Raw genomic sequence first — 23170 nt, 5'->3', positions numbered from 1 at the left:
AACAAATAATATTCTATTGTATGTAGATACCACATTTTGTTTACCCATTTATTAGTTGGTGGACATTTGGGTTGTTCCTACTTTTTAGCTATTGTGAATAATGCTGCTATGAACATTTGTATACAAGTTTTGGTATAAAAATATGATTGAATTTTCTTAAGTGGAACCCAGGAGTGGAATTTCTGGATCATATGGTAACTCTGTATTTAATTTTTGAAGAACTACAAAACTTTTCCACAGCAGCTGCATTATTTTACATTTGTTTCAACAATGCCTGCGGGTTCTCTACATTGCTGCCAATGCTCATTATTATCTGTCTTTGATTATAGCCATCCTAGTGTGAGTGAGGTGGTATCTCATTGTGGTTTTCATGGGCAATTCTCTGATGACCAATGCTGTGGAGCACTTTTTTTTCATGCATTTATTGGACATTTGTATATCTTCCTTGGAGAAATGTTTATTCAGATCCTTTGCCCATTCTTCAATTTGGTAATTGCCTTTTTATTGTTAAGTTTCCTAAAGATCCTGGAAATTATCTTTAAGCTGACATACTATAAAACATGATTCCTATTGAAATAAAATTTGTCAAAATCATGATTCAATTTTTTTGTACACAAATTCATATTTTTTCATAACCAACCACTACATGCTTTCTGATTAAGTTTATAGAAAGCATGCCAAAAGAGAATTTTTAAAATGTACTTTTATATACTTACCACTGATAAATCGGTAAATATTTCTATTTTTATTATATTAATATCATTCAACTAGCCTTATTTTCCAAATGTTTACCTTAATTATATAAACTCAGATTCTTAAAATGATTCTGAGTTAGTTCCCACAAGAGTACTTTTTTTTTTTTCATTGTAGCATTGAAAGTATTATTCAAGTTCCCTATTGTCTTGGAATTTTAGCAATATTCAAAGTACTCTTATTTATCACTAGAGCTCAACTGGAACAGAGCTCCTTTAGGTTTTATTTACTCTTTCTCTGTTCTTCAGCACCAGGGGAATTCTTCTCCCTCAACCTTTCTGAGTATCTAATATGTCTGAAGATAAAACATTACTACCTGTTGGACTTCTTTCATTCCTCGCAGAAGTTTTTCTTTCTTAAGACAGGTTCCATCACCTATCCTGTTGATTATCGCTATATCTGAAATTTCCCTTCTACTTACTCTTTTGTAAAAGTCTTAGTTATATATCAGTCTTTTCTGTCATTATATTGTTTCTGTTCTTATTTGGTTTTGTCTTCTTTTTTAATCATCTCCTGCTGCCTGAGGCAAATGGATAGGAGAATAGCCCTTCAATCATTTGCTTTAATATTTTTTTTTTTACTCTATTGTAATCAAACTTTCTTAATCTGTGTCAGGTTCCATGGAGCTCAGATTTCTCTTAATTTTCATTAAAATGCTTAATGTCACAAATGATGTAACATAAGCATCCTTTCTCTGTCATTTGAAAAAGCAATCTTGAGGGTATTTTTCTGTACTATGTTTTGCATACCATATTTCTTCCTTAGAGCTTGGGGACAAGTATCAGGAAAGAGGGGGAGTCGGGAGAGAAAATGGGAAAGAGAGAGGGAGAAAGAAGAAAGAGCAGAGAAGGAGAGGACAGGAAGTCTCTTCTGCTACTTGGAAATCAGCAGAACAACTCTTCATTCCTACGTTCCTACATCAACATACTTTGGTTTTGCTCTATAAATTCTATAAAACATCTTTGTAACATAATTACAAGGGCCTAAAACATATAATAATTGGCTCTTCCAATTGCTCTTTCATCTGAGCAAGCAAGACTCTTTTTATGAGAGACCTGGCAAGGGATAAGGGTATAGTCTGAGTTCTGGACAAGGGCTCCCCCAACAGCTAAAAGGTCCTATGAGCACTTGGCTGAAAGGCAATCCAACAGTTTTGTTAGTGGATGTCAACTGTGGATTCAGCTGTCCTCCAGGCATGGTGAAATACAAAGATGAACACAATAGAGCGACTGCCCTCAAGGAGTCTACAATAAATGGTAATATTAAATTAAAGGTCAACACTTAAAGGTGTACATGAACGAATGTCTGTTCCAAGAAGGTGAGCACTGTGGACAGAATGGGCTGGAATATCTTCATGGAAGAGGCTGACTTGAGCTGGGTCCTGAAGGGGTAGAAAGATTTGGCTGAACAGAGGATAGCAAGGCTGGATGGAGATGGCCTTTATTATCAAGGAAACATTATAAACAAAACCAGAGGAAGGAAAAGATCCAGAGTATACAGGGAATATTGAAGAGATACAAATTAAATTTCTTAAGAGACTTGAATGCCAAAATGAGGAGCCTGAATGTTACTCTTTATCCTGTCTTGAGGAAGGACAGTAAATCCTGAACAGGACTTCTTGCATATGCTGTTCTCTGTGCCTGCAATGGTCTTGTCCCACTTCTCACTCCATCCACACCACCACCACCCCTTTCTTGGTACAGTTGGTTCCTTCAAGTATTTGGTTTAAATGTTCACTTCCTCAGAACACCCTACAAATGTGATCCACTCCCCCTTAACTGTCTATCACAGCATCTGTGATTTGTTTGCACATAATTAATTTAACTACCAAGCGTAACTATTTGTTTATCTGCCCAGCCCCTCCACCAGCACCATGAGTCACAAAGGCAGGGACCACATCCTCTGTATTTGTTTGCAATGCTTCCTTGACAATAAGGGGCATCTCTCTTTAGCCTTCCTATCTCTGTCCTGCCAAATCTGTCCATTCCTTCCAGCCCCAGCTGAAGTCAATCTCTTCCAAGAAACTGTTCCAGCCCATTCTGTCCACATTGCATCAAGAAGGGAGAGGGCCAAAAAAAGAACCCAGTAAAATATCTACTTTTTAAGCAGGCAAATAATAGAGAAAGAACCCTAGGAAAGAGAGGAACAGGAAAGGACAATGTCCCCAAATAGGTGGCAGACAGCCTTAAAAACCAGGCAACTGTAGAGTGGGGTGAGAACAAAGGGTTTTTTACTTAGAGATCACCCATGACCTTTAAGAGAAAGTTTCATCAGTATGGTAGTGATGGAAAGCGAATTATCAGGGGTCAAGAGTGTGTTTGAGAGAAGCCTGGAAAAAAAGAAGAACAGAGGTAGCTTGAGTTTAAGGATGGGAGAGATATAGATAGTCAACAAGGAAAAGATGAGACTTAGGGGCAAGAAGGAGTAGCTGATGTCACTGAAGAAGGGAATCACTGGGAATCATCTGCAATGTGTAGTTAAAGAAAGGTTCAGAACATTCCTCGGAAAGTAGCCATGAGGCGGGGGCCTAACTCTACATTTGCTTTTTCCTCAAAGGTTGGAACAATGGCAGAAAGCCATGAAAGAGGCCTGACAGGCAATAGGTCTCTGTTCATAGGCAATGAGGAAGGAACACAACACCAACTTCAACTGGAGGCTTGCCCGCATGGCAAAACCTAACCACACCCATTTATCTTCTCTTACAAATATCTTGACCCAGAAAGTCCACATGACTCTCACTCATATACTTAAGAAAAAGTTTTGCAAAATCTTCCCCCACAACACCATAGAATTTCAGATCAAGAAAGGACATTAAAAATTATCTAATCATCAAAACAAAATGGATCCAAATCAAGGATGACATTTTTTCTTTCCTGACTGTCATTTTTTTCTCTGCAGGCTAATATTTCTTTTAATAAAATTCATTCTTTCACTGAAACATGACAAAGACATAGCCAAAAAAATAGAAATTCTCATCTTTCCATCTCCATATCTCTAACTGGTTTAATCATTCACTCTCTCTCTGTGCCTTAAAAATGGGACTTTTATCTTTAAATTCATCTGTAAAACTCTTTTCTTCTCCTCCCACTTGCTAAATGGACTCCATTTATCACTCGTTTTATGGGAGCTTATCTACTCCAAAAGAAGTTTGATCAGATAACCTGGTCCTTAGAAAAGCAGAGGAAGATTGCTAGAAATGGCTTCTATTGTTTGAGAATCTCTCTTTGATCTGAATTTTTAGGACAGTTATAGGATGTCACCAGGGTCTCATGCATATTTAATGGTCCAGGAAATTATTACCTTGGTCTCAGGATCTGGAGAGCTTTTGCTGAACTTGCTCACTGGATCCAATCCTTCAGAATGATTTGAAGATGAGCTTAATCCCCAGTCAGAGACTGTACATTCCTAGTTTAATGTTGTGATATAATATGACAGATTTATACATTGGTCTGACATAATGAAATGCAAAGAGATGAAGTGTTTTATTTACACAGTAACCTCTTATTTCAACAGTTCACAGGCTGTTACATAGGCTTTCTTGGCCTTGTCAAAAAGGCCTTAGGAAGCATGGCTGTGAGCCTTGCAGAGCAGCCTCACCAGCTCACAGAGACCAGAGCCTGGGCCATGCAGTCAGGAAGAAGAAAACAACATAAACCTACAAGAAACAAAACCAGGAGATCGGGGAATTCCTCGAAGGCATCCATAGAGCTCTCTGCCACCCTAATGTCCTTTTCTGTCTTTGGATACAGAAGCCGCAGAGTACATGCTTGTTGAATGAATCCCTTCCCCGGTTCATCATTCACTCAACAAACATTGCCGATCATCCTTCACTGAACATGGTCCTCCCTTTACGAGACAGAAAGAAGTGCATACGAAGGTGAAAGGGATACAGTCCTGCATTTAAGAAGGTAGCCTTGTGAGGAAACCAGACAAACACTTAAGCTCCATGGGCTGCACAGACTCTACAGTAGAGGCATAGCAGGTGTCAGGGAGGCAGACTCAAGGAAGAGATTCACTAAAGCAATTCAGGGGTAGATGAAGACAACTTTAGAGATTCATTTCAGGTGAAAATCATTTCAGCTCTGTTAAGGACCAACTTCCTAGGAGTTTGGTTCAACTCCCCAGGTGGAGAACGTGAGGAGGAGATTTGGTGCGTCTCTTCTAAACAGGTGCTCTGGCTATAATATCGGAGGGACAGGAGCTCTTGGCCATGACTCCTCATGAAATTTGACAAGTACATGAGTGAGTATGATAGATGTTGGCTCACACTCTCTTTCATAATATGACCAGGATTTGACATGAGGGACAATAGGGAACGCTCTAGATAACATTGTTCTTATTTAATAGAGCAAAGCACGTGCCCCCAAATAGATGTTCTGGTGTATTGGGTAAAGCAGGTGGATGTAAAAATAAAAAGTCCTTCTTCATTACCAACATTAGAAAAACAAGAAGAAAATAGTTTGCTCCAGGGTTCCCGCCACCCGTAGTTGAGAGAGAGAAGAAAAATTAGACCTCATTCTAAAGTAAAACCTTGCTTTTCCAAGTTTGAAGGACCAGCAGCATGGGCAGCACCTGAAAACTTGTTAGAAATGCAGACTTTCAGGCCCCAGCCCCAACCTACTGCATCAGAAGCTGAAGTTTAACAAGCCCCCCAGGTGGTTTGTGTGCATGTTCAAGTTGGAGAAGCCCACTCAAGACCAGCCTGGTGGCTGAGCATTGGAACACATAAGGAGCTTTTTAAACAACTGATCTCACCCCCAGGAATTCTGATTTAAATGGTCTGGCTCCCTAAGTGATACCAAATGTGGAGAGAAGGTGGTAAAGCACTTGGAGGCCTCCTGTTCCCCAAGAGAACCTCAGAAGTAGCCGCCAGTCTGGGTGCCCATGCTGGGGAATCACTATAAAGCTCCCTGAAGCCCAGGGGAGCAGCTGCCCTTTCGTGGTGCAGATGAACATGGGGACCAAGGCTGGCTGTTCATATCCGTGTGCCCCCGGTTTATTCTTGCATCCATACTCATCAAGGCTCTTCACTGTGCACTTCAGGATGTAGAATTTATGTAGAGATTTGCCGGGGTAGATCAAAGCCTGAATGTTCTATGCCTGCATGTTTAGCTCTTCTCAAACAAGTCGTTTGCAATTAGGTTAAGATCCTCTGCTGTAGAAGGTAATAGAAGGAGAAAGGTGGGCCAAAAAAACTAGAAGCCTGAAGTTGGAAAGCAAAAAACAAACAAACAGAGGAGTTACCCAAAAGAAGCAGCACCCAGCAAGCCCCTGCCATGAGTCAGCACAGGGGAGGCCCAGCCCCTTCCAGGAGAGCCTGGTTAAGGATCGGGCTCCGGGGCTGGGCTGGGCTGTGTATGCTGCTGCTGCTAGTCCCAAGACCAAGTCTTAAGAGCAACTTCCCTTCCTCAGCTGCTTAAACTTTTTTTTTTTACTATTCTGTGGCTGGAAAGAAGTGTCACATTTTGCTCACTCCCAAGCCTTCTCCCCCACCCCCTCTCAGAGACCCTGTGCGTGAGCAGGGGGTGCTGTGAGCCACCTCCAGCCTCTGGTGACGGCTGGAACTAACTACAGCTCCTCTCACTAACGCTATGAAGTTTCTCGGGAAGCCCAGGAGCCAGGCAGTGGCCTCTCTGCCTCTTTGCTTGCTCTTTTTGAAGATTCTGCAACCAGGGCTCAGCCACCTTTACAGCAACCGCTACACTGGGTAAGTGCAGCAACGTGTATGCCCTGACAGCTTTTGGTTGGATGAGGGAGCTGGTTTGGGTGTGGTGGTCTCGGTGTGAATCTGTACACGTTTCTGGTCATCTCAAATGAAATGTATGTGAGCCCCTGGCTCGTTGGTTGAGCTAACAGAGAATGTGGTGGGTGCAGGTCTGGCTTTCTATACTTTTAACAGTGTGGCAACCTCCCCTGCAGACCGGAGTTGAACGGGACTCTGTCTTTGCAGCAGCTACGGGCAGCATTTGCAGTATTTGCCTTGGTGGATGCTGGGCAGGAAGGATGCTGCTGTACCACGTGAATTATGACCTGAAAAGTAAGCTGCTCCTTTACCACTGTGTGCAGGAGCAGTGGGTTGAAATTCACCAGTGATTAATTTAAGAACTGAGTGTGATTTTTTTTTTTTTAATGCTTGTTAGCCTACAGTGTGGTTATTTGATTTTCAAATCTGAGTGATGCAAATGAGTCAACTCAAAATAAGAATAAGAGTAGCCAACTGTAAAATTAGGGGTGTTTTTCTGCAGGGAGAAAGATAGAAGGAGAAAAACAATCCAGTCTTTCCCTGTAGGTTAATGTGCTTTGTGTCTAAATGCCTCTCGTGAGGAGGCACAGGGCGCACAGAACAGTGTGTGACTACGTTCTATTATCCCGAAGGCTTGCTCTGGAAGATATGTATACAGCATGTGCTTTGCTCGAATTTGCAGGGGGTCATTCTTTGAATCTGGAAATTACGGCATTCCTGCATTTTAGAACCGGAAAACCCTTAAATAACTCCTCTAATTCAGTTTCTTTCTGCAGAGGAGGAAAACTGGTGTCTTAAATCTTTTTTACATAGTCTACTATCACTCAGTAATTACCAGTTGAGGGAAGCTTTCATACAGATCTGGATTATGACCAGGGAGTGCCCAGTGTCCTAAAGCAAAGTTGTTCTTTCTAGGAGTAGTGTAGAGAAGAATTTATAAGTGTGACCCTGGAAAAGAGAACCGTGTTTACCTGCTCCTGAATAATCTGGGCTCTGCCTTTAGAGTCCCTCTGGACACAGTGCTTACAGGGTTCAGAACATGTCCTCGGTTTTAGGGGATAAAGGCAGGGGTGGGTGTTGGTTAAGATAGGGCCTATCAGTGGTAATGCAATACCACATTTTTCCACCCAAATGTTCCCATGAGAAACAGAAAGGAGTGAACATCTGAGGGCTGCTGTTCGATCTCCTAGACACACAGGGTCCAGGCTCTACATCCTGTCATTTGTCACCGCCCTTGAAGATCTGGGTAAAGAGGCCTGTGTTTAATGACTGATGGTGTAGGCTAAGGTTGTAGAGGAATGTACTCTGACTGTCCTAGCTGACTCAGGCCATGTGATAAACATATATCACAGGAATAGGTGTGCCGTGTGACACAGGACCTCATTCCTCCACTCGGCCGTGGCCCTGGCTGTAATTATTTCAGCATGTGGCACTCCTCAGTGACAAGCCACAGGCCCGCTTCAGTGTGCGGGTGTGCGCACTTTCTGGGGAATGAGGCCACGCTGGTGCTCTTTCCTGTAGAATTTGCAGCGACTGGAACTCTCTGGAGGAAGTTGCACTACCTTTTCTCTTCTGCAAGGAAAGTAATAATTGCTATTTTCTCTTTGGCTGCTACATAATAAGTTAGTCCCAAATGTATAAATTACCAGGCATCTGAACACTGGAAGAAAATGATGCAGCAGTGAAGTGAAGAAGGCAGCCTTACCTGTCCATCCCAGTGGAAGCCAAGAGCTTTCTTCAAAGGAGAAACACTTCAGAGCACACTCACCATGCAAAGCGGAGGGCGGGGAGGGGTGGGGGGGTTACTTACCTGCATTGCTTACCTGTTATTCTCTCACCACCAAAGACAAATGCTGTGTAAGTTTGGGAGTTTTGTGCTTTATTTACTCAGGATCTACTTTCTGCAAGTCTAGCTTTTCAGTGAACAAGACCCTGATGGGATGACATAGTAGAATAGTATTTAGCATTATTTTTGTTGCCCATCAAACGCTGTAATTCTAAACCACCTCATTTTTATCCCTTACATAATTTGTTCTGGTTTTGTTGCTAATTATTATGGAGCAGCCCTCTTTCTTGCATTCCTATAAAATATTTTTGTAGGTTTTGGTTGAATCTAATAATATGGGATTATCGTTTGCAGAACTCTGCTCATGAATAAGACATAGAACCTTAGGGCAGACTAGCAGGTCCCCCGAGGGCAGCTTTCAGCTCAAGTCCTCTTTCTACATAAACAAATAACAACTGTATAGTGTCAATTGTATAATAGATGCTTAGTAAATGCCAAATTTAAGGGTCTCAGGGGAAAAAAACTTGCAGAGAAATTGCAAGGGAAATCTGACACAAGTTAATGCCTTTTTGGATAGCTATATAAAATCACACATGTATAAGGGAGATTTAAAATACAGAGAAAATTTGCTTCTCAGCCTTTTGGCTAAGATCAAATGTAAAATACATAAAAAAAGAATTGCCCTAAATGTGGAAAATAACTTTACTTCAAATAATATGTACTGATACTCTACTGCCACAGGGCTTTAAGGGCTACAATGCAAGTTACATGTTTTCCAGGTAAATATCAGTCTGTGCGTGGGCACAGGCAAACATCACCGTTCTCTCCTTTTTCCTCACCTCCTCGAGTTCCTGGAAGTGGACCTACTTATTTATTACACTGGGATATTGAGGGCAAAAACATAAGCGTCTTCCAAATCATGTGAGATTAGGGTACATTTTTCTTTTTAGTGATGGTAAAGAGACAAAACAATAAACTCTGCCAGCATGGTGGACTGACAGTGGCTAGGGTTTTTTGAGAACTACTTATCGATATGTTTCTCATACGAGTCAATGTGACAATGTTTATAAGTCCTGAAGTTCAGCTGACTGGGTTTCAGTTTCTGCTTTCCCACACTTTGTGGCTCTGTTACCTTGGGCAAGTTCCTTAACTTCTCTGAGCCTTGGGGCCATGGAGATAATATTAGAACTTTCTTCACCAAGGTCTTGTGAGGATGGGTAGAACGTGGTTATTGGCACTTACCAAGTACTTAACATAGTGGTAAGATAACGAATCCTTATTAATACTTTACACAAACATTTATAATAATATTAATTTTCTCAACAAACGTTTGCAGTTTTTGGTATCCCCACTATACAGATAAGCTAAATGGGGTGCAGACAGGGTAACCCATGTTCAGTACTAACACAGCTCCACCTGACTTCACAGACTAGTACTTCTGACTCTGCCACCTATTCAGATATGGAAAACAATTGCTTATTAAAAAAACTAAATGGGCCCTGGCTGAGTATCTCAGTTGGTTAGAATGTCATCCTGATATGCTAAGGTTGTAGGTTCAATCCCCAGTCAGGGCACATACAGGATGGCAACCAATGAATGCATAAATAAATGGAACAACAAATCTCTCTCTCTCCCTCTCTCTCTCTCTCTCTCTCCCCTTCCCCTCTCTCCTTCCCTCCCTCCCTTCCTTCCTCTCTCTTTCTCTAATCAATAAATAATTTTTAAAGCAGAAAAACTGAATATTTAATCCTGTTTGAGAAGCTGATTCTTTCAGGATAATAAAGGAAAGGGGTAGGTTATGTAGACAAAATTGGAAGCTTAATCTTGGCCACCTTCTCTAGGGTGATGATGAGTCATTGAGAGAAAAACATTATTAGAAAAGCAGCCAGAGCCCTGGCCAGTTTGGCTCAGAGATTAGAGTGTCAGCCTGAAAACCAAAGGGTCACAGGTTCAATTCCCAGTCAAGGGCACATACCTGGCTTGCAGGTTCCATCTCCTACCCTGGTAGGGGATGTGCTGGAGGCAACCAATTGATGTGTGTCTCTCACATTGATGTTTCTCTCTCTCCCTCCCTCCTTCCCTCTCTTCTCTCTATCTGAAAATCAATGGAAAAATATCCTTGGGCGAGGATTAACAAAAAAGAAAGAAAGAAAAAGCAGGCAGAGACCACAAGGAATGGAAAAACAGAAAATGAAGGAACATTAGATCATCACACACAAATACACACACAAAGTAACACAGGAAGCGACTGTGGGTGTGTGCCTTCATTCATTCAACAAGTATCATTTGAATGTCTGCTCTGTGCCGGGAATGTTGACCAACAGAGCCAATGTCCTCTGAGAGCTTCCAGATAAAAGCCCCACACCTAACATTAGTATACAACATGTAAGTGCTGTATGGATGACAGGCTACCATGGGATTAACAAGAGAGCTCCATGAACCAAGAAAGAGGGGTAGAAATCTTTCCAAGGCCTCACCTATTGTAATCGCCCAGGCCTGCTATATCTCAGCTAGAGGTGGAGAGACAGCTGACTTTCTACCTCCAGGGCTGCTTCTGGGGACTTGGACCCACCAGTAATGGATCTGTCTGCAAGGCTTCCTGTCTCCTCCTTCCTCACCCAGCCCTGCATTCATAAAGGCTCCTTTCAGGGGAGCTGCTCCAATGACTCAGCTTTTTCCCCCTGACCATAGGTGTGTGCAGACTGTTGACAGCCACTAGCCAGTTGGTGCATTCTGATTAGTCAGTGTCCATACTGTAGCCACACACCCACCCCTGTCCCTCATTTAACCACCACCCCACACACACCCCAGTTATTAGTCAACTTACCTTGTCATCCACGGAAATAGGATATAAATATTCAGAAATTCAACTTGAAGGAAATAAGATTTTTTATTAACTGTTTTGTTCTCAAAATCCTGTAGGCAAATAGGCCCCAAGTTGGGATGTGACATATTGAAGAGAGGACTGTGAGAAATACAGTGACAGTAGATCAGATTCATCTCCAGGGACATCACATGTGTTTCCACCTTGTCTCTCTGGCTAGACCCTCTATCTCTCAACAGCAGATTTTCATTCTTGTATCCTCTGATGGCAACTTTCTTTTAATGATATGAACTTTTAGAAGCCTAGGGCTGGTTGTATGAATCTGGGAGTTATCTTCTATGTTGATAACTAAAGCTCTTTTAAGGTAGAATGGCCATAAATTGTCATTTGCCCAAAACTGTCCTGGTTTGCACCTGCTGTCCTGGTGTAGTTATTGACAATGTACCCTTTCAGTCTAAGAAGTGTCCCCATTTGGATGGTAAATTGTGGGTTCAGGCTTTTCTTTACAGTCTTTGTTGCTTTGATGAGCTGTATTTCAAGTATTCAACTATGCCCTTATTTCATTCCTAAAAAGTAAATTTATCTCTGGTTCCCTTCTATTCTTTTTTTTTTTTTTAATCCTCACCAGAGGACATTTTTTGCATTTATCTTCAGATAGAGTAGGAGGGAGAGAAGGAGGAAGAGAGAGAGTGAAACATCTATGTGAGAGAGACACATCGACTGGTTGCCACCCACATGACCCCAACTGGGGCTGGGGACAAACTGCAACCAAGGTACGTGCCTTTAGTGGGAACCAAACCCGAGTCTCTGGTCCATGGCCAACACTCTAACCACTGAGCAAACTGGCCAGGGCTGGTTTGTCCCATTCTTAAACAAAGTGACCTCGTCTCTCCTCTCCCTTGTAATAGTTATCAGCCATGTTCAGGATTTCTTTATCTCAGCCTAGATTAGAGTAATTTTCTCCTAACTGATCTACCTTGCTCTAGTCCTTTTTCATACTGAATGATCTTGCTAACATAAGACTTTTGTTGGGTTACTCCCAGCTCAAAGATCTACTTGGTTCCCTATTGTCAACTCCATCAAATTCAGAACCCTCTGCCTGGCTTTCTAGGCATCTGTAATCAAACTCTCTGATTCTCTTGCCTCTGTTTCCCTCTTCCTCAGCCCTGAAAGCCCTGGGAAGTCAGATCAGAGAAATAGCTTCAGCACTGCTCATCTTTAACAAGCAAAGCAGGCTGGCCCCACTCATAATAAGGACCTAAAGCAAGAAGAAGCCATCTCAATTATGAAAATAGATTGAAATGTGTGAGATACATATTTGGGGCATCAGGGATGATGCAGGATGTATGCGGGGTTCTCTTGAAGATTGCTATTGAACCTTTCCCCCACAAATTTGTTTATAGTTAAAGGAATCATTCTCCAGTGCCTTCTGGAAGTTCCTTTTAGCTCTTGGCCCTTATTAATGGTAGAATATTTTTAGCTTTTTTATGCACTAGCTCAAAGTGCAACCCCTAATTACTGATTATTTATTGGCTGGTTACACTAAAGCTTTCTTCCCTTGGTGCATTCTGCGTTGGGGCCTCCTGCTTTGCCTTTTAGACGTGCAATGCTGCAGCTCTCTCTTCTCTCACCTGAAGTCACCGGCAGACTGCGCTCCCTGGGGATCAGCGTTCCCTCTGCCACTGAGCTAGGAAAGAGGAGGGTTTCAAATGCTTCTGGGCCACTTTCTCCTTGGAGCCCAATCTGATAATGGAGCCTTTATTTTATGGCGCCAGGATACTTTCTGGGTAAAACCATTAACATAATGATTTCCACCTTTGAAAAGCAATGAAGGATGTTAATGTTTCATAACTTCACAGCTCATGTTGTACAAGCTACAAAAGCATTACATGTTTTTGTGTCTTTGTAAATGAAATTACTGAAAAGAAAAAAAAAAAACCCTTTTGGAGACTTGTTTTAGAGTCTTCATTATGATCAATCAGTAGATAACTGGTTCACAGGATTATAATTTGCTTTGCCCAATAAATGCCTTCCCAGTCTGCTTCTGGGCTTTAGCTTCTTTATGATAAAATGGAATATAGGATGCAAAGCTTTAGTGTCTCTCTCTAGAAAGTATAGTAAATTTCCTTTAAAAAATTAATTATTTTATTAAAGATTGAAGGAAACTTCTAATAATTGTTTCTCCTAAATAAAATTGCCATCTTTGTTCTTCTTCTTCCTGCATTTTGAAAACAGACACTAAAATTTAAAAAAGGTTTTACTATGCTATTAAAAATACTGTAGGGTTATTTTGTCTAGTTTTTCTTTGCCTTTTTTTGCTATAATGAAGAACCTCAAAACTCAATGACTTAAACAACAAGTTTATTTCTCTCTCATGTAAAAATACAGAGCAGAACCCTGGCCAGTTTGGCTCAGGGGTTGAGTGTCGGCCTGTGGACCAGAGAGTCCCGGGTTCGGTTCCCACTAGAGGTATATACCACCAAAAAAAATTAATAATAATACAGAGCAGGTGTAGTGGGTAGTGCCAGAGAACCAGATTCCCTTTGCCCTGTGCCTCTGCCATGTTCAACACTCAATTCCCAAATGTGGCTCAAGAAGGAAGAAATGGTCATTCTCCTTTCTTTTAAGAGCACAATTCAGAGGTCCAACCATTACTTCCTACTGACCAGAATCAGTTAAATGGCCTTAACTGCAAGGGATTCAATGAAATAATGGTCTTTAGCCAGGGGGTCAGATCTGGGAAAACATACTGAGAAATCACTTGCAATCACAATCAATCTCTATTTTTCTCTCTCTCCCTCTCTCTTTCTCTCCCTCTCTCTCCACTCTGATATTTTATGATCACCAACCCCTTCTCCCCTCCATTTGGTTCTCCTGAAGAAACAGTCCATCCAAATAGGCTTTTAGATTTTAGCACAATAAGCTAAATGTGCACTTATATTCTGTAAATGGTCTTTTTGAGTCATAGTGTCAGAACTGGAGGAGACAAAAAGAAAAATCACAGCCAATCCCTTTATTTAGTTGATGAGGAAGAAAAACTTCAAAAAGGTAAAGGGAATTGCAGAGCTAGTGATGGAGTTAGGACTAAAACCCAGATCCGCTAAGTGCACAGCATTCTTTCTAGTTGACAAAAGTGTCTTTGGTAAATCCAGAAATCATCTTACTCATTCCTATTCCCTGGAGTCGTTGGGGTTGAAGTAAAGTGATTTGGCAAGGCTGAGAACTGTTTAATGAGAAAAGATTTCATTTCATTTTTATAAATATTGGTAGGGTATCTGGCTCTCTGCAAGTCTGGGACTACTGAGATAAAAGAGCAGTCCATGTGCACAGTCATAATGAGTAATTCAGGCAAGTAAACAAACACTTCCAACTCTGGGATTACTATGCCTACAGAGAAAACTCTTGGTGCTGGATGAATGCAGAAGAGGGTCACTTAATCCAATCAGAAGGGGGGAGAGAAGGTCAGAGAAGGTTTCTCGAATGTGAGATGAGTCTTAAACGACAAACAGGAATTTGAGATGGATTCTTAAATAGCCAAGGTATTTTACATTTTTCTTTTAAATGATTCATACCCAAAGGACATGGCCCTGATCTCAGTCATAAAAGAAAAAAAAAAAAGTAGAATATAGATGAAGTCTTTCCAGACACAGGCAATATATTGCATGTGCAAAGAACTACAGGTGAGAGAGCCTGGTGAAGTCTAGAAAATTGGAGCATTTAAGAATGACTAAAATAAAGGGTATTTTTCCTGATGGGAATAAGGAAAGGTGAGGTAAGGCTTCGTGCTTATGTCCCATGGAGTGCTGACTTCTCCCAAGGGTGACGGAGTGATAATGATGAATTTTAAACAGGAAATTTAGATCATTAGTTTGTTTTTTTTAACAAAGTTCCATTTGCCATCGTTGAAAAGGGAAGTTCTGAGGGCTGAAGATTTGAGGCAAGAAGACTGGATGTTATGGTGACTATGGTAATATGCATTAGAGCCTGGCTTAAGGCATTAACAACTAAAGGGGGAGGGGGAAACCAATTAAAAAATATATATATATATATATATATTTTTTTTATCCTCACCCGAGGATATTTTTCCATTTTTTGTACAGATAGAGTGGGAGGGAGAGAGGAAGGGAGAGAGAGAGAGAAACATCGACGTGAAGGGACACATCGAGTGGCTGCCACCCACACAACCAACCAGGGCCGGGGACAAACTGCAACTGAAGTACGTGCCCTTAGCGGGAACCGAACCCGGGTCTCTCCGGACCGCAGGCCGACGCTCTAACCGCTGAGCCAAACTGGCCAGGGCAACCAATTAAAAATATATTTAGGAGGTAGAATTTTTACAATTAGTTAATCAAAGAGGAGAGAAAAGAGGAAACTGTGTAAAGTGATTTCAAGAATCGGATAACAGAATTGAGCTCTTTGCAGGGAAGTTAAATACTTTTTGAATATGTATAGTTTGCAGTGCCTATAAATTGAATAGATGGGTCTGAAGCTCAAGAGAGATCTAGGCTATGAAATAGATTCCAGTAACTGAAGTGTAAACAGAATTTCTTGAAACCTTGAGTGTAGGATGAAACACCTAGGAAGTACTCATTCCATGAAAAGAATAGAGCACCTCACACTGAATAGAACAGAGAGGAAACTAGTATGAAGGCCTAGAAAGAGAGCAAGACACCCAGGAATTGTCAGAAACCCTGGAAAATAAGAGATCCAAGAAGGAAGGAGTCAGTCACATCAAGTACTGCAAAGTAGTATCCATTGGTTTGGCCATTAAGACGTCAATTGTATTATTATCAAAGGTGCTTTTGTTGGTGTGGTGAGTTCAAACCAGAACATGGGAAGTTGAGGAATGACTGGGCTGTAAGGAAATTAGCAGGGAATGTAGACCATAAGTTTAATAAACTTATTCAGGACAGGAGGGTGTTCATGCAGGTGACGAGTCAATAATGGGTTGTGTTATTTAGCTTTTACTTCTTAAAATATGACCATGTCTTTCCTATACTTGGGAAGTGGTAGGAACAAGAAGAGAGGGAGAGCCTGTAGATAAAGAGGAGAGAGGGGTGAGATGATGAAGTTAGGTCTCTGGAGAGACAGAAAGCTAGTTGGCCTCTCTTCTCTCTGTAAAGTAGGAGGAGAGGTCTTAGTCCCATGAAGAGAGAGTAAAGAGTAAATAGGGGATATGATAAAAGGAGAGATGCTTTAGTTTTAAAATATTCCTGAAGTAAATGACTTGGACCTTCAGAGGGATCACCAAACATTACTGAGCGTCCAAGTGACTGTAGAAATGAGTCTATAATGGAACCATGAACCCAGCTCCATGATTTTTTGAATGCCATTCCATGTTGCATGTTACCTGGGGCCCTTCTTCCCATCCCTCCCTCCTAGTGTCAGTAACAGCTCAGATGGTAGCTGCTAGCCACCACAGTAACGGCTCCTGCTGGACCAGCCGCCAAGGGCCAGCTCTCCCTGCTCTCTAGGAGAACATTTCCTTTCTCCTTTTGTCCCTTCAGACCCAGGAATCCCTAATCTCTGGGATTCAGCATCCCTTGTCTGTTTCTTTAGTTTGCCCGCATCTCTATAAATATTTCCTTAGTAAAGTCTCTTTAGTTCCATCATCTGAGCAGAATTCTGTTTCTGCGGGGACCCTGACTGATAGAGAAACCAAACTGGAATTGAAAGCAGAAAGAATGCACACTGAACTCTGAAGATTTGTGTTAGAGCAATTTCTAATGAAACAGAAGACAGAAATAAAACAGCAGTGGGAGAAAGAAAGGATAAGGGAAAGGCTGCCACTAATTTGTATTTCTCTAGCATTGACTGAAATGATAAAGTACTTTGGGAATTGGAGTATAATATAAGGTATTATATTCAGTAAATTCTTATGCCTAATGTCAGTTGGAAAGGCTCTCACGTAGACACATCCTGTTACAAAATTGATTTCCTTTCTATTACCTTCTATCTTCCTGGAGAATTAAGTAAGAGATCTGTGAAAATGTCTATCTTCTTACCCAAATGAATGGACCTCCCCTCACCCTCCTCCTCAGTTACCTGAGAACTGGAGGTACCATCTCGTCCTCCATCTTTCCAGTCCTCACATCTTCCTGACCAAATTCCAGGAATTCCAGTGTGACTACCTGGCCACCATTCCTTATTTCCCAGTAGGGTTAAGAATCTTTAAAGTAGAGAGAAAAGCAGAGTCTCTGCCTCTTGAGGGTTTATGTTTTAATCCAATGATCTAAACTGGCAAAAACAAACAAACAAAACAAAAAAACAATGCAAGTATATTAGGTCAACATTCCCTCTTCCCGCTCTGTCTTCACCTTTGTTTTCTTTGTGTTTTTATAGCACTTCAGCCTTACATTACCAACTGCTAAAAGATGAAGCTTTTACATGATCACACATTTTATCACCACATCAGCATCTGGTCTCTTTTGTACTTGGAGAATCTGTAACCATTTGTACACATGATGGCTTTGGCCACATTTTCACTATCCCCATCTCCGTCTGCCTTTCAGCTTGTCCTCTTCATATCAGATTGATTTGTGAATTGCCAAAATGTCTACTTGGTTCCTTTTTGTGATTTTTTTTTTCTTTGGTACATCCCCCTAGTAGGAAGCAAACTCTGGACTCTCTGGTCCACAGGCTAATGCTCCAACCACTGAGCCAAATCGGCCAGGGCGCTTTTTGTGATTTTTGTGAAGGCAATGAGGACATAAGACTTATAAGAAGATGTGGTTGTTGTCCTATTATAGCTTATCAATCATGTTTCCATGGAATGTATATAATATGTGTATGATGATGTGATAGCAGTATTTTTGGCATCAAAATTGGTAGACATGGGGAAGGTTAGGGGCACTTGGGACAAGCCTATGTAACAAACTCTTTTGAGTAGTTAAAAATTTGCTACTGAAAAAGATTCTCAGCCCTTGCCCTACAGAGCAGAAAAGGAGGACACATATGGGGGAGTCCATTGTCCTCGAAGTTTTCAGAGAACTGGAAGCAAAGGGAAATGTTTGCAAGAGAGGAGTACAACCTCATCTTCATATAATCTCTGATAGGAAAACACTTTGGTATTTCCTAGAGAGGTAAATATAGTTTGCCTTCTTTTCTCTGCCTAAAATGAGGTCTCTCTCTCTCTCTCTCTTTCTCTCTCTCTCTCTCTCACTAGAAGTTTAGTTTACTGTCCACAATAACACTTCTAAAAACCCTCCTATTAATTCAAGCCCCCAGCCTGCCTAACTTTCCCATCCTCCCAAATCCAAACCTGTTACTAATAAGAGCAAAGAAATGCAGTGATACCTTGGTTCTCGAACATAATTCGTTCCAGGAGGACGGTCGAGAACCAAATTGTTCGAGAACCGAAGCAATGAAACCCAATAGGAAATAATGGAAACTGGATTAATTCGTTCCAAGCCCCAGAAAATACCTATTTACTGGCCTAATTTGTATATAATATGTAGAAAAACATAAGTCTCAACAAGAAATAAAAGTGTACAGTATGTCTAAGGGTTAAATTCAGTGTAAAGCGTGACTCTCTCCACAAAGCGTGACTCACTCTGCACTCACACTGATGACGCAAGCAAGGCGCGCTGGGCCGAATGAACGCCATTCGGCTCAACTCGGCTCATCCGGAAGTTCGAGTTCCAAATATTTGTTCGGATTCCAAGACAAAAGTTTCTCGAATCTCCTGGTCGAATACCGATTTGGTCGAAATCCGAGGCGTTTGAGAACCGAGGTATCACTGTGTATCTTTGCTGATAAGACAGAGGCAGTGCAACATCTGACCTGAGTTATCTTGACTTCCATCCTTTCTATTTCAAACTATACAGGTCCCTTATCCTGCCTTTTCTTTCCAAGACAATATCTTATTCATTCAGTCAACACTATTTATTGAGTGCTTCCATGTGCCCGACACTATTTGAAGGCCTGGGGTTGGACAAGGATTTAGGTGATAGGAATATAGCGCTGCTTTAGGCACCAGCAAATAAAACAGTCTTTCACAGAATTTATGTATCTAATGGGATGACAGGAAATTAATAAAGCTTAGTGTTAAGTTGTGATAAGGATTATGGAGTTAAATAAAGCATAGAAAGGGAATAAAGAAAGTCAGGAGAAGAGATAAAAGAAATAAATAGCGTCCAGGAGCCATGTGAATATCTGAGGGTAGAAGTCACTAGGCGTGGGAACCTCAGGTGATGGGAGCCTCAGTGGCATGTCCCAGACAGTGGTTCTCAGAGCAGCAGCATTAGTGTCATGTAGGAAGTTGTTAGAAATACATTCTCAGGCCACACCCTCCCCCTCATCAGGAACTCTGGGGTTGGCTCAGCTATCTGGGCTTTAAGGAGCCCTTCCGAAGATGGAAGTTGAAACTGGAGAACCACCGTGGAAGACAAGCACCCAGAGATCAGAGAAATAAATAGCAGCCAGGAGCCACATAGAGTCTGGGGCTGAGTGGTTGAGGGGAGCAGTTACTCACCCTCTGTTCCTGCTGCTCCCTTGCAGATGGCCCTTTTTCTATGTTCTCTACTCTGTGAACCAGTTCAAAATCACCTCCACCTCTCTGTGCCTTTGTCTAGGTGGCACATTTCTGGCAAAGCCCCCTCTCCTCCACATCTGTCCACTTTTCATGAGCCAATTAACCACCACTCCTCCTGCAAGAGTTTCCGGATGCCACCAATCAGCTGTGATGGCTCCCTCCTCTGAGGTCCAACAGGGCTCTATCTGTCATTTATAACAATCACGATGTACCGCTGGGTGTTATGGTTGGTTTCTGTATCCGCTCCTTCATTTATAAGCAAGCTGAGAGAAAGGTACTGTATCTCAATGAGTTCTTATCTGTATTCTCATAACCCCCCAGGAGTGTTTGGCATATTCAGTAAAAGATAGATGAATGGAATAAAGGGAAGGAGAGTGGAAGGCAGGCAAGGAAGGAAACTAATAAATTAGGGATCAAACTGCTGACATTTGCAAGCAGTTTTGCCAGACTAGATTTCATCAGTGACAAGTAGTGAGAAACAGAAACCATTTGCCCCTTATAGCTGTAGGAAGGCTATGGGGACCCCTGGAGCTACCCACCAGTACGTGCCAAAGTGTGATACTCCCCACTCGCATGTCATTTTCCTCTGCTCGGTGTGTTGTGGGTATCACTCACATGATTACCCAAATTCTGTCTCAGATATTTTACTTATACAGGCCCCTAAAATGGCTTTGAACAGCATTCTGCACTGGAGAGATCTGAGGGTGGGCCTGAGCCACTGTTTCCTGTCCAGAGAAGAATGGATGCCTGCTGCCCAGCATGTGTATTGACCATTGCCTTTTAACAAAGGTAGAGAAGTGTCCCTTTTGTCATTGTTGCTTATCCTCTAAGAAATACATACGAACTCATCTGAGATTGTAAATTGCTCCTTTGTCATCAATTCATGTTGAGTTAATCATCTTCTCTAATCTTTGAGTAATTTTTTACAAACCAGAGGCCTTCCAGTTGATCTCTCAGAACTTTATTGTCCATGCTCCTCTTTTTCTAACTCTTTAGATGTCTCAATGCAGTAAGAACATAAATTTGCTTGTAATTCCTATACTCAGTTCCCCTAGTCAGATAGGCATAGATAATCCAGGTGCCACTGAAACAGAATGGCCCCAGAAAGTTTAGGCAGTTTCTTTTCAAATAAGCTAATGATAAAAATCTGAGCAGATAGACTTGATCAAATAGAGCACTATGCGGTTGAGAGTGTTCTTGAACTTAGAGCCTTTCATGATTGGCGCTCAGCATGCTTCCCCTGGCAGCAGCCAAACTTGAGAAAATCTGTAAATATCCAGACAGAAATGATGTGAAATCAGTTGGTCCCTGTGAGAAAGGCTCAGTCTCAGAAAGCCTTGATGGAAGGAGCTGTGGAAGAAGGGCAGAGGAGGACCAGCCGGGAAACAGTGGAGAGGTCCCAGGGTTGGAGAAGCACTCTCCAGTTGTGACATGAATGCATAGTTTCTCAAGAGAACATGTAATATGCCAGAGTACTTGCCACTAGTGTGGCCTCTCTTCTGCATATGGAAAATCATTTGTTTTTTTCTTTAATGCAATTTATATAGAGTGCATTTTACTACCAGATGAATAGCTCACCATGGGCTCAACTGTTCGTAGGTTAGTTCTTTTTCGGAAAGAGATCTTAATAAGAAAAAGATGAAATGGTAAAGTGGAATTATTGCCAATTCAACCACCTCCCCCAGAATTAAGCATTCCAAACCAACCAGTGGGACAATACAAAATTAACGTGATGACCCAATCTCATTCTATAACAGCAAATTGCAAATACTGAAAAGAACAATATACAGAGAATAGAAATTTTTGTGGTAAATATGTAACAAAGGTTTTGTACTCTTGCACATACTGTATAATTTATTTGTAAGTTATTAAGCACAGCTCTGGTAAACATATTATATTTTTAAGGATTAATTACTCCTAACATTCTTCTGGTCATTTTGTAGCACAATGGAAAGCCAATTCTTTATTCCACCCAATCTGAAAATATCCATTAACTTAAAAAATAGAAATGGCCAAATGGGGCCCATGAGAATAGTACACCCTAATTGGTAAGACTTTCAACTTCTTCTACCTGCTGTCACCATCAAGGACTCACTGTCACCTTGCTTTCACAATTCAAGTGTTAATTCACATCTTCCACAGTTTGTGGAACACCTTATATTCTTTACCTGTTGGTTTTACCAGACTCCAAGCAGCTTACGGGCTACCCATTTTTTTTTTTTTTATCCTCACCCGAGGACAATTTTCCATTTTTTGTTCAGATAGAGTGGGAGGGAGAGAGAGGATGAGAGAGAGAGAGAAACATCAACGTGAAAGGGACACATTGAGTGGCTGCCACCCGCATGACCCAACCAGGGCTGGGGACAAACTGCAACCAAGGTACGTGCCCTTAGTGGGAACCGAACCGGGTCTCTCTGGACCACAGACTGACGCTCTAACCGCTGAGCCAAACTGGCCAGGGCGGGGCTACCGATTTTTAATAATTTGCCTGAGGCTTGCTTGCAAGCCTATCTTTGTTGCCATCATTAGAAGCAAATCGTTGTTTGCTTTCATAGAATGTATCTTCCAGAGCATCACTTAACTTCTCTTGAGCTCTCATTTTGTATTGAATTGTCTGTTTGCTTGTCTTATTCTTCCTCAAGTCCAATCTCTACATAGACTGCAGATACCTGTAAAACTTAATAATAAGTTTTATTATTGTTACCCCTCTACCTACTGAAGTTGAGCCACTATAACTTGTCAGTATTTGACTTTCTTCCTAATCTAAAATAACGGCAATTTCATATGGTTCGACTTATCATAAGCTCTAATTAAGGACTTTTTTCCATGCTCTGGAAATGCTAGCAGGATATGGTATAGATTTCCCATTAAAGTAGCAAAGCTCTGTCAAGGTTACAGGGTGTACTATTAGAGCTTCTTGAACTTGACCGTGCAAACGAATCACCAGATCTTGTGACCACTGCAGAGTCAGCTTCCAACTCCAAGAGCTGAGGAAGGGCCTGGGACTCTGCATTCTGGCAGGCTCCGAGGGCTGCTGATACTATCTATGGCCTTGGAAAGAGGAATTCAGCTCTCTGTGCCTCCGTCTCTTCACCTCTAAGACTGAACAAATATTGAATTAGTTCACATATATAAAGTGCTTACAATAGAACTTACCACAAAACTCAATAAATGTACGCGATTCAGGTATTACTATTTTCTATAGTATTTCTAAGAAGCTCTCCTATGGGAATTATCTGAAATGGTGAGCAAAGGTTTAGAGATGTGGAAAGAAGTTTATCACCAATTTATTTATTTAATCAAAATTTCAGTAACTACCTGTATGTTCAACAAGAAGAGAAAGGTTAATTATAGAAAGGTTAATTAGCTATAATTACTGTTAATTATATTATGGAATCTTTATGCCCATTGTAAATGTCTACAAACAATTTTTCGTGCTCAAGGTACAGTGTGAAATGGGGAGAAAACAGGATACAGAGCTGTTTATAAACAGCTTGAGTTTATGATTTCTTACATATGATATAGTTTACT

General features: G+C 41.3%; 1 protein-coding gene across 1 annotated transcript in view; it reads left to right on the top strand.

The window, feature by feature from the left end:
• Nucleotides 1–6127: 6127 nt before the first annotated feature.
• Nucleotides 6128–23170, top strand: part of CPA6 (carboxypeptidase A6) — a 313464-nt gene continuing 296421 nt past the window's right edge. Inside the window, exon 1 of the mRNA XM_036264316.1 lies at nt 6128–6460. Within this exon, the coding sequence (XP_036120209.1) occupies nt 6345–6460 (116 nt within the window). The 5' untranslated portion in view covers nt 6128–6344. The remainder of the gene's footprint in view (nt 6461–23170) is intronic.

This window comes from Molossus molossus, unplaced genomic scaffold (genome assembly GCF_014108415.1).
Source record: "Molossus molossus isolate mMolMol1 unplaced genomic scaffold, mMolMol1.p scaffold_m16_p_16, whole genome shotgun sequence".
In the NCBI taxonomy this organism is placed as follows: domain Eukaryota; kingdom Metazoa; phylum Chordata; class Mammalia; order Chiroptera; family Molossidae; genus Molossus; species Molossus molossus.
The sequence above is the reverse complement of the archived record's forward strand: the minus strand, read 5'-3'. Positions and strand labels throughout refer to the sequence as shown.